This window comes from Leptopilina heterotoma, unplaced genomic scaffold, assembly GCF_015476425.1.
Source record: "Leptopilina heterotoma isolate Lh14 unplaced genomic scaffold, ASM1547642v1 Lhet_271, whole genome shotgun sequence".
In the NCBI taxonomy this organism is placed as follows: domain Eukaryota; kingdom Metazoa; phylum Arthropoda; class Insecta; order Hymenoptera; family Figitidae; genus Leptopilina; species Leptopilina heterotoma.
This window is the reverse complement of record NW_025110980.1, coordinates 194,584-206,785: the sequence shown is the minus strand read 5'-3', so window position 1 is coordinate 206,785 and position 12,202 is coordinate 194,584. Positions and strand designations below refer to the sequence as shown.

The 12,202-nt window shown below is 28.9% G+C and overlaps 2 protein-coding genes across 2 annotated transcripts; both read right to left on the bottom strand.

The window, feature by feature from the left end:
* Nucleotides 1-428: 428 nt before the first annotated feature.
* On the bottom strand, nt 429-1,499 carry LOC122503872. Its single transcript, XM_043614621.1, has one exon. The coding sequence runs from the start codon at nt 1,497-1,499 to the stop codon at nt 429-431; it is 1,071 nt and encodes a 356-aa protein (XP_043470556.1).
* Nucleotides 1,500-9,935: 8,436 nt separating this feature from the next.
* LOC122503871 (DNA polymerase-like) lies at nt 9,936-11,717 on the bottom strand. The gene has a single exon (XM_043614620.1). The coding sequence runs from the start codon at nt 11,715-11,717 to the stop codon at nt 9,936-9,938; it is 1,782 nt and encodes a 593-aa protein (XP_043470555.1).
* Between the last annotated feature and the right edge of the window lie 485 nt (nt 11,718-12,202).

The window sequence follows — 12,202 nt, the reverse complement described above, 5'->3', positions numbered from 1 at the left end:
ACTTATGTTTAAGGAATATTATTAATTTTAAATGTACAGATCAAATTTGTATTTTTTTGAGGTTGTGTGTTGTTGCGATGTTGCCACATTTTCATGTGTTTTTGTGTTTGATACTTATACAATTATTACTGTTCTGAAAACTAAAACTTTAATAATTATTTATTCATTAAATCTGCGGTAAACTTTTTCTAAAATCTTCCAGTTTAAACTTTTTGACATTGTCTATCCATATACAAAACCACAGAATTTTCTCTCATTTCCTTCACACTTTTTTTCTAAGATTTATCTGAGCTCCCATAAGAGCCTATGTTAAATTGCAAATTTATTTTATTTTTTTAAGAAAAAACTACGTGGTAAAAAATTCTGAAAAAATCATATGTTTCTAAAATAATATAAAGATTAAACTGTCAAATTTTTATAATTGTCTCTCATTTCCTTATATTGCCGGTGACAATCCTTAAAAACTCATTTTCTTTCGAACAATCAATAACAATTAAAGGTGCTTTTGATTTAAAAGTATTAATAGCTAAAGTAGGTTCTGAATCTTTTCCATAATAAGAAGATTGAAAATTAGCATACATATCATATAATAAAGAATACTGATTTTGATCAAAATTTAAATTTAAATTTCCATAAGGGTAAGATTGTGAGTTCAAAAAGAGTTTTACATTTGTAATATTACAATGATCAAAGTAACAGGATGTATTTTTTAGTTTATTCTTTCTTCCAGTTTGAAATCCAACAATTACATATCGTGGTTTCTCTAATTGAGATAAAGATTTGAGTTGCCACATAATTCTTGAACTTTCTAGAAGTAAAGGATACTCATACATTTCCCACGATCGGAAACTCATAGAAATTAATGGATGCTTCTCAATAAATTTTAATAATTTTATTTTATTACTGTCAGATGGTAAAATATATGGTACTAACCATTCAATTTTATTAATTGTAATTTTAAATTCTTCATTATTGTAAAGATTTCCTGTTTGAATAACAGCATTTAAATCATTTCGTGATCTTATCAAAATGAGTTCATGTTTAGCATTCATAACAATTTTCTTATAATCTTCAGCAAAACCGAAAAGCATACTAAGTGGTACTGTTACATTAAAATAACCATTTTCTAAAGTCATTTTTAAATCCAAAGTTGAGAAGGAGTTAGTGAAACCAGGTTTTTTATAGTTGAAGTATTTGCATCGATCAATCTCAATACCATTTAATTCATAACGAATTTCATCAAATAAGTAAGATATAGCATTGTTAATGAGATCAACATTTTCTGTTAAAGTATTTCCATCATTCTTTGTCAAGCGTCCAAATAAATGTAAGGAACTGCTACTCGGTAAAATATATAAATCTTGATTTTGAACTATTATCCGAATTTCATCACTATTGTTGAAAGATGATGATGCATATGGTTGATGACTATGAATTTCATAATTTGCTATAGATTCATCAAAATTCACTTGAGTTGGAATGCTGAGAATTTCCTCCATTTTTCTTATAACAACGACACAAAATTAATAGATAGAATTTTTCACCTCTCTTCTGCTTCTTCTTTATTTTTAATGTCTGATTCGCAGACCAAGCTTCTTCAGAAATATTTGATTCTGAGGTGTTAACACCTTGCGAGTTACATTCACACTGCTTTTCTTTACACATGTTGGTTCACTTTTATAACTACCACTAACTTTTCTTTTTTGATTGTAAATAATTCCCATTACACTGATTTTATATGTAAACGTATTGTTATTGTCTCTCCTCTAAAATTAACTAAATTACCGTCCTGATCAACTATACGCAGCTGAATATTATATATTGTCTTTACGGTGACTGGATAGTAAATGACATTATTTGGAACTTCTATGATTTTATATCCAAAAGGAACAGAAGGAAAAAATTGATGTATTGTATGTACTTTCTTTCCATTAATATATGATCCTGTTGTAATATTACACTCAACACGTATAGCATTCACCTTCATTATGGATATAATTGAATCAGAAACATTAACTGTATTTGCTCCAAGATACTTGGGAGAAAATCCAAATAACTGTCCTATACCATTTTCTTTTCTGAAGTCAATTTCACGATTAGATGCAATTGTACAGTGTAATGTATTTGTATCAACTATCACTTTTAAAACAAGACCAGTGCCTCTTATTCTATGTTCAACATGCTTTTTAATATCTTCGATTTCATAACTACCTGTAGGTATTTCTACATTGAAACCATCTATATAAAATGTATTAGCACCCTTATCAATGTTGGGAATTGAGTTAAATGTAAGGAGTTCAACAAGACCAAGAACATAATTTTTGTTAGATGATAGTTCAATTGGTGGAAAGTATGAAGCCTCAAGGGTTGAAGAATTCCCTGATAACGTGAGAGTGATAGAATCATTCATGTTGAGTGTTTAGTTGTATACTGAAGCTTGAAATTGGTTACACATTCTTATATAGACTAAAGTTATTCTTCACTGTAAGTTGATTACACAGAAATTTAAGACACAAATGACCGCATATAAACGTATTAAAATTTTGATATCTTTCATGATTATATTTTATATAGCTACCAACACCTAAGTAAACAATCAGATCCAATAGTGGTGAAAGATTACCAAAACTGTCAAAGTATTCGGTTTCATTGTTCACCTTTTTATATGCAACCCAATGAGTTCCAGGACCTTCTTTATTATCAAGATTTATTATTGCTGATTCATATTGAAATGGCCCTCCTATGGGTAATTCATTTCTCATAAAGACTCCTCTAAAATATGGTATTTTTAAACTTTTAGAATATTTTAGAAGATCATAATCACTTAGTGCACGGTGAGGTAGCTTCAATATTAGTTTTTTGATATTTTTTTCTTATTATATAATCCTTTGCCTTTGTAAGGTTGCATATAAAGGCCAAGTCCTCGTTGATATGGTTTCATGTATAGACCTTTTCCTAAAGCAATGGATTCCATAGTATGATTATGTCGTTGAGCTTCTGAAAGTTCTTTCTTAGCAACATTAGCTTCATTTACAGCTTTCACTATACCGCTAATTCCACCACTAAGCGCCCCTAAAGCACTTAAAAAGCACAAAAAATTGGTACAAGAGGTAAAATACCCCCAACTTTTGAGGGTATAGGAAGAATTCGAGGTGATATAATCTTAGATTTACCGCCATACTGTTTTATAGCCTTCCTTGCACCAATCATAGCAGTTCTAATTGGTATCTAAAGAGTTGTTATTAGATTTCATAGACGTCTTTAGAAACAACCCGTTCCCACGCCTTCTCAGCAAGTATTTTATCTGCAGAATTTCTTATAGCCACGTCTATATCTTTTGAATAAGCTATATCATGATCTTTACAAGCTGCATCTAAAGGGTTTATACCAGAATCACCACGTGCAAGACGTTTTGCTAACTTCGTAACAGGTCCACAATATTGATAACCCGGGAAATGAAACTCGAATGGTAATTTATTGATTATAGTATTGAGAAAGCCTTGACCACGACAAGAAATTTTTTTATTATTTTTTTTCACTTTATCATGAGTAATCATTCCTCACTCGACTATGGTTCACAACTAACTGATTGGATACAGCTATATAAACGCTATATTTATACCTATACCTTCAGTCGATTTCAAGATGCGGTTTAATGTACAAGATGTTCAACTCCCAATAGTGAATGTTGATAACCTTCTTCCAAACAAGGATGATGGTGTAAAACGTCATGGATGTTTATTTTCAAACAGCATTCGTGCAGCTTTTTGTGGACCATCAAATTGTGGAAAGACAAATGCTCTTTTGTCTTTAATCATACATCCGAATGGTTTAAGCTTTGAAAATATATATTTATATTCAAAGTCTTTACAACAACCAAAATATCAATTTTTAGAAAAAGTTCTCAGTAAAGTTGATAGTATTGAATACTTTCCATTTAGAGAACATGAAGAAGTGGTTTCACCTAAAGACGCTAAACCAAATTCAGTATTTATTTTTGATGATATTGCTTGCGAGAAGCGAGACAATGTAAGAGCATTTTTTTGCATGGGTAGGAATGTCAACGTTGACAGTTTCTATCTATGTCAGACATATGCCCACATTCCCAAACATCTTGTTAGAGATAATATTAACTTACTAGTACTTTTTAAACAAGATGAGAGAAACCTTAAGCATGTTTATAACGATCATGTATATTAGGGTGGTCCTTAAAAAGGTTTTTTCGAATTTCTTTGCTCCCAGGGGCTTAAATGCTTCCAAATTAATAAAAAAAAATTCCCTAAAAATTTGAGCTCTTAATATTAACTTTTAGATAGTCCGCACTGAAACTTAAGTTTTAAAAATTTTTTTTATTTTTTTTATTTTTTATTAATTTATTTTGATAAAATTTGGAAGGTGAATCAATACTCAGGAGTATTACGGTCACAAACACCTAAAATCAGACAAAAGGATCTTCAAAAATATCGAAACAAATATTTTTTAGCAATTTTTGAATTTTTAAAAAAAATCGATGATTTTTGTATTTTTATAAATAACTTTTTTTATCTATTAATATTTTCATTAATTCTTGTCAAAATTACATTCCTGACATGAAAACAAATCGATTAATGTATGGGTCATTCCAGGCCAAATCGGAAATTATTTTGCTTTTGCATCTTAAATTTTTTTTAACATTTTTTTTCTTTTAGTACTTTTTGAAACGAGCTACCTTGATTGATTTCAAATTTTTTCATAAAGCGGTTCAGGAGATCCAGATTTTTGGCCTACCGTTTTCATTGTGTATATAAACATTAAAAATTTCAAATTAAATAGATCCCATCGTTTTCCCACGATCAGACAAGGCTTAAAAATTGTTAATTTACAGCTAGTTTCTTACAAAATATTTTTAAAAAAATTGATTGATACATACATTGTTAAAAATGAAATTTTATTTTAAAAATTATAAAATCTTATCGTAAATTAGGTATTTAAAAATTTTTTTTAAATATTTTTATTGAAAACTACGCGTGAAAACAAAACTTTTCATTATAAAAACGTCCAATTTGATCAATTTTTGACCGAGTTATAAGCATTTAAAAAAAAATTACGTTAAGGTATTAGTCGCGTAAAATGGTTTTCGTCAGAATTTTTTCAAATTTTGCATACTTATTCCTGGAGTATTTATCTACAGAATGAGACCAATTTCATTAATTTTGACCGTTTCAAAGCTTCAAAAAATGAATTCAAAGTTCATACATTTTGCATGGAGGAAGCACCCTATGCATGTATTGATTTTGTTTAATAATTATTTATATGATAACTAATCGTCAGATTTTAAAACAAAAGTACCAAAGTATTCAATTAGATGAAACAAATAAATAAAAAAAAGATGACATTTTTTTACCGCGCCAAACTATAAATAGTTATTAATAGTTATTAATTGTTATTTTTTTAACTTTCTGTCAATAGACAGAAAGTTAAAAAAATAACTAAATTATTTGAATTTTCATACGAACGAATAGAGTGGGGAGTTAAACTATCACACTCACTCTCACTGCCCCACTCTAGTAAGCGGCCCGGTAAACTTTTGACCAGAGCCAACTCCGTGACTAATACCTTAAAAACGTCATTTTTCAAAAATCTGTATCTTCTGAACCGCTTTATGAAAAAAATTTGAAAAAAATCAAGGTAGCTCATTTCAAAGAGTACTAAAAGAAAAAAAATGTTAAAAAACAAATTTAAGATGCAAAAGCAAAATAATTTCCGATTTGGCCTGGAATGCCCCATACATTAATCGATTTGTTTTCATGTCAGGAATGTAATTTTGACAAGAATTAATAAAAATATTAATAGATAAAAAAGTTATTTATAAAAATACAAAAATCATCGATTTTTTTCAAAAATTCAAAAATTGCTAAAAAATATTTGTTTCGATATTTTTGAAGATCCTTTTGTCTGATTTTAGGTGTTTGTGACCGTAATACTCCTGAGTATTGATTCACCTTCCAAATTTTATCAAAATAAATTAATAAAAAATAAAAAAAATTTTTTAAACTTAAGTTTGAGTGCGGACTATCTAAAAGTTAATATTAAGAGCTCAAATTTTTAGGGAATTTTTTTTTATTAATTTGGAAGCATTTAAGCCCCTGGGAGCAAAGAAATTCGAAAAAAACCTTTTTAAGGACCACCCTAATGTATATACAGATATGACTTATAATCAATTTCGTGATTTATGCTCAACATGTTGGAATTCTGATAGATATGGGTTTGTTGTTATAGACAAAGACCGAAATTAAAATGAAGGAAGATATAGAAAAGGTTTCGATTGCTTATTCAGTTATAAGTATCTATTGGTTTACAACTTTCATTAGTATAATTTTAGACATCAATATATATTAGCATGTTTCGGAAAGAACGAGAAACGCTTCATGAAATAGCAAAAGCAAGTGATGCTATACGCAAGGAACATCGTATACTTAAAAGTGGTAGAGAGACTGCAGAAAATATATTGAAAGAAACTTTTCAACCATTAGTTACTCCATTGGAGACATTGGTGAATAGAAATTATAATCCAATCAAGAGTGAAAATGTATCAAAAATAAAAAAGGAAGAAGAAGATGATGAAGACTTTGAAACAACATTCAAGACTGCTGTTAGTGATGATGAACCATTTGATATACCTGCATATAATAACTATACATTTGATGATCCTATATGGGCAAATCCATAAAACTTTTGACTTTTAAGAAAAAAATTTTTTTTTATTAATTTGTATGCACATAGATGTCACTTTGCATACGTATTCAAGAATGTTTTAGCACCACAAATTCGTAAGCGTGATTCATTTTTAACCCATGCCCCCAATGTTTAACACTTATTATTAACCCCTTCCGGAACTGAAATATTATAAAGTGAACAAAAAATGTGTAAGACCTTCCCATCAATTAAATCAGTTGAAACTTTTTACTCGGAGGTTTTTGGGGTCGCCGCTGGACAATCTGAAGTCGGTTTTTTAAAATTCAAAATGGCGGCTCCATTATGACGGATGACAAATTTAAATAGTTGGATTTGATTTAAACTCGTTACTCGGGGGTCTTTGGGGTCGCTGATTATGAATTTAAAGTTTAAATTTAAATTTAAAATGATTAATTAAACTTTTTGATTTTTAAGAATTCAACTTCTGAAATTTGAAGCATATTCTTAACTTAATAAAATTGATAGTTTTCAAAATCCTTGAGCGGCATACTTTTTTTTTAAATATCTGTAAGGCAATGCTTCGATCACACTATACATGGACTTGTTTAAAGTAAAATGGTAGTTGTGCCTTTCAAAAATATATAAATTTAAATAATATCACGATTTGTATTGACATCTTTAAATTGTTTCTACAGGAATACAAATATAGGCACACTAATGAAAAAGGTCTTAAAATGTTCGATTTTTTATTGTCTATTTAAAAACTTATTGAACTTTTATTTTTATTCTACGCCGCACTAGGTATTTTCATAAGAATACGTTTAATTAAATTTTCTTAAAAAATGTCATCATTTAATCAAACCTTCATATATTTTCTTACAGTCGTAGCACACTAATGGGATAGTGAAAAAAGTTTGAAAACATACGTCTCTTAGCTATTTTCCTTGTAGCTGAATTAATATTTCACACGCCGCAAAAATAAAAACGTTAAAAATGTATACTTTTCTGAGAGTTTCAAATGAAATTTAAGCGTTTTTTCAATTTTAAACTCATAAAATTAATTGACAAATTAATATTTTGTTCTAATACTGTACATAAATGTTGTTTAGTTAATAATTTAGGAAAATATAATTAAACAATAAGTTTCAATCTAAAATAATACAGACTTTTAAGTGTTCGATTCGAGTATCATAAAAGTTAACAGTTTCGTGGATTTGCCCATATCTGAAGTAGAAGATTTACAAAATATAAAAAGTAGAAATATAATTGATAACTTATCAAATCAAGAGTATCAAGATGTTATACATGAGCAAAACGATATGTTAAATGATAATTTAACAGTTCAAGAGTCTTATGAGCAGAATAATATACAACAACAACAACAAGATTCCGACAAATTAACAAATAAATTCATAAGATTGTTGAATCAAAATAGAAAACAATATTTGGATATGGTTTACGGAGTGCGGAAAGTTAAAGATAGAGGTTTCATGATAGGTAATACAGAAATTAATTTTGATGGTCCTCTGATAGACTTAGGTGGAAAGAAAAAATATACTAAAACAGATGGATTACTAGAACTTTTATTTAAAGAAAAACCTAATGAAGATTCTATAAGTTCAGATGATTTAGCCAACTATAAAGAAATATTACAAGCTACTAATGCACATAGAAGAAATTATAGTCCAAATAAACCTATTCGTACAAACAATAGTTTTAAATATACAAATGTTATTGCAAAGCTTTATCAGAAAACTGGAGAATCTTTACAGAAAAAGAATTTATTACCGCAATCTATGTTAGTGAAAAAAGAATCATATTCAGACTACATCTACTGGGATGATCCAAATGAACTTGTTGGTCGTTTACGATTACTTATAGCATCACGACAAGCTGGAAATCCGAGTCATAACAATAAAATTATGAGTATTATTGAAGAATTACGTGAAAGTAAAATTATATATTAAGTGTGTGTATATAAACTTTGAATCAGTATTGTGTTGAGTATTGATGTATTCATATATACCTTAAAATGGATGACAAAAAGTTAACAGTTGTCACAGAATTACATAGACAAGCTAGAAGAAATTATCCACGTCGTAAAGTACAAATGCGTGGTGTGGATGAAACATGGCAAGCAGATTTGGTTGAAATGATACATTATTCGAAAGTTAACAAAGGATTCAAATATATGCTTACTGTTATAGATATATTTTCCAAGTATGCATGGGCAGTACCTGTAAAAAGTAAATCTGGGAAAGATGTTTCTACTGCTATGAAATCTATACTCAAAGATGGACGTATACCAAAAAATTTACATACTGATAGAGGCAAAGAATTTTATAATTTAATATTCGAGAATTTAATGAAATCATATAAAATTAAACTGTATTCAACATATAGTAATTTGAAAGCTTTAATAATTGAAAGATTTAACCGAACACTTAAAAATATGATGTGGCCTAAACTCTCTCTAATTTCAAAGTATAGCAACCAGAAACATCGAACTATTGGTATGAAACCCAAGGATGTCAGGAAACAAGATGAAAAAGAATTATTGAAACGTATCTCAAAACAGAGAAAAATTTTATCTAAAAGAGCAAAATTCAAAGTTGGCGATAGAGTTCAAATAAGCAAAAATAAACATATTTTTGAAAAAGGATATACACCAAACTGGACAACTGAAATATTTACCATCTCTCAAGTTAAATCAACAAAACCAGTAACATATAAGTTGAAAGATTATCAGGATCAACCAATCGAAGGTGGTTTCTACGAAGAAGAAATTTCTAAAGTGAAATATTCAGATATATATCCTGAATCCTGATATAACCTGAATCTTGAATAGAATAAAGATATTGTCTAAAAAAAACCTTTAGACAGGTTTTAACCTGACTGTAGATGAGAATAAAGACATTTTTAAAACAAATTTCAAACAGGTTTTAACTTGATTTGAAGATAGAAAAAAAGTTAGAAATGGTTTAAGAATTTATTTTTACTTGTGTGAGTTATAAAATCAGCATTACTATTTAAAATTAATTTAATATTAAGTTAATATAATATTGAATAATATGTAAGCTAATTATACAAGGTTTTATTAAAATAAAGTAGACATAAAATTGGTAACAAATTTTTGGTTTATTAATAATCTTCATATTTCACCCATCCAATATTTACAATATATATATATATAATACTATAATATAAATCAATATAACATCTAATATATAAATACGTAGAATATATGAAACAATAAATATTTAAACTTCTAACATCACAACATCATTATTATCACAATCATTTTCATCGTTTTTGATTTTATAATGCCCCCAAGCAAGAGTGTCTGTACTGTTTTCTAATAAATATCTTTTATCGTCAAAAGGACTCAATGCTATTTTTGTCTGTTTTAGTGTATGTACATTGTCGAGTTTTGATCGTATAGAATATTGTACTCTAGTTTGTATTTTAATATTCTTTAGACAGTACATGTAATCATCGAAAGAAATAGATTTTTTCACAACTACCGTCTTGACACCGTTTGCTTTTTTCATAAAATCTTCTCCGTCCACACGAATACTATACATTTTACTTCGTAAGCCAACAAATTCTGTTATTATTCGTCCATTACACTCATCTTTCATGAGTCCTAAGACTTTTTTGTTAGCTTGCGGAATTCCATATATATTATCAGCAGGATAATCAGATGTATCAAATTTACAAATATCTGCTTTCATATCAGAGTAGATATCTGTACATTTAATTTTATAAATAAGGCTGTCAGTATCAGTGTAGAGCAATTTACAATTTTTACCATACTTGTTTCTCATGTATTTATAATGAAAATCATACATCAATGTTTTAGATATGTCCAAAACGCTGAGTCCAATATAGATGGGTTTATTCATAAGCACTTCCGTTTTGTTAAGCTCCACAGCAACCAAGTTTTCATTGAAAATAGCTCGTTTGTGGAAGTTTGGTTTTGAAATAAGAGCCTCTGCTCCATACCTACCCTCCCATTTTGTTACAAGTTTTACATCAACACGTTTTCGTACATTCTGCATTGTCTTGCCATAAACTGCATTGTTCATAAGTTTGAAGAGATTTTTTTCAAACTCATTTTTGGCATCTGTTCGCAACTTGGTATTAAAATCGATATACTCCTTCAACCATGGAGATTGTTTAAATTTTAAAACTCGATGAATTTGAGTAAGTTTAAGACCACTCTCTATTGCTTGTTGAAGTGCACGATAATGGAGAATATACTTTTGTTTTGGTAGGAGGGAAGTAAGCAATTTCTCTTGTTTCGATCCAGGTGGCTTTGAGTGTTCTGGACAAAATGGTAAGTCACTATGACTTTCATGTAGATCATGCGGATATTCTAAATCAACTTCTAATATATAACCAAAATTTGAATCATTACCGATATTATAGTTAAAAGATCTATCTACATCATTTACCCACTCAAAACCACCATAGGGAAGTGCTTGAATCATAGCCCAACCATAAAGGTTATTAGCATCCAAATATACGATGTAAGATGAATCTTCATTTTTATTATAATTTTTCATGTACAGATTATTGGCATGAGCATATCTGTTTGAACATTGGCTAATCCCCCCTCTAATGCCACTTTCAACAAACATAACCATATCAATATCTGTAAGAAGTTCCAACTTTTCATTTGTATATTTTAATATGGCATCCCAACTAAGTCCAGGTGTTGTATAATAATAAGCTGGATCTAATTCATATGCTATAAGACATTGGTCTCTGAAATTCTCAAAAACATCTGCGAGTAGTAAAATATCAGTTTTCATGTACAAATATACATACTCGTAGAGATATTGACAATTAAAAGCAGACCAAACCGTTTGTGCATGACGATAATCTTCATCACTTACATGAGAATCATTTAGGGTACTGTAAAATTTCTCTTTTGGCGGTAGTTGTGTCTCGTTTAATTTCGATCTACTGTCTAAATACTCATATGGAAAAATTCCTTTGCGTGTTAATAACTGAGTCTTATTAACATCATAAGACATCATAAGTGATCATCATAAGACATCATAAGACGTCATCATAAGACTCAAATTCGAAATGTACTATTGTATATTTTGACAGATATGAAGCCAATTTATCCAAAGATGATGCCATGAAACGAAATGAGTTAATGAATTTAAATTTTATACTATTTTCTGGGAGGTGTTTTGTGATTAATTAATTATTTGAAAAAAATACTTTTGCTTATCACTTAAAACTTCCATCGGAATGATAGTTTTAAATATAGGCTCAAGTCTCTCAGTAACTTGTTTCAATTCATGAGAAAACTATTTCGCTGCATTTTCTTCATCAATGGGAGATGCTTTGTATATAGATTTTGTATTGTTACATCTTTGTTCACTACATTTGAGATAATATCCAATGCTTAAAAGTTTATGGTTTTGAATAATTTCTGTATTACCTCCCATAGATGAAGAATGTGTTTTAGGAAGTAATAAGCTTTCGCAGTCTGCATATATGATAAATG

Excerpts from the sequence above, each read along its gene's own strand:
- LOC122503872 (XM_043614621.1), bottom strand. The coding sequence starts at position 1,499 with ATGGAGGAAATTCTCAGCATTCCAACTCAAGTGAATTTTGATGAATCT.
- LOC122503871 (XM_043614620.1), bottom strand. The coding sequence starts at position 11,717 with ATGTCTTATGATGTTAATAAGACTCAGTTATTAACACGCAAAGGAATT.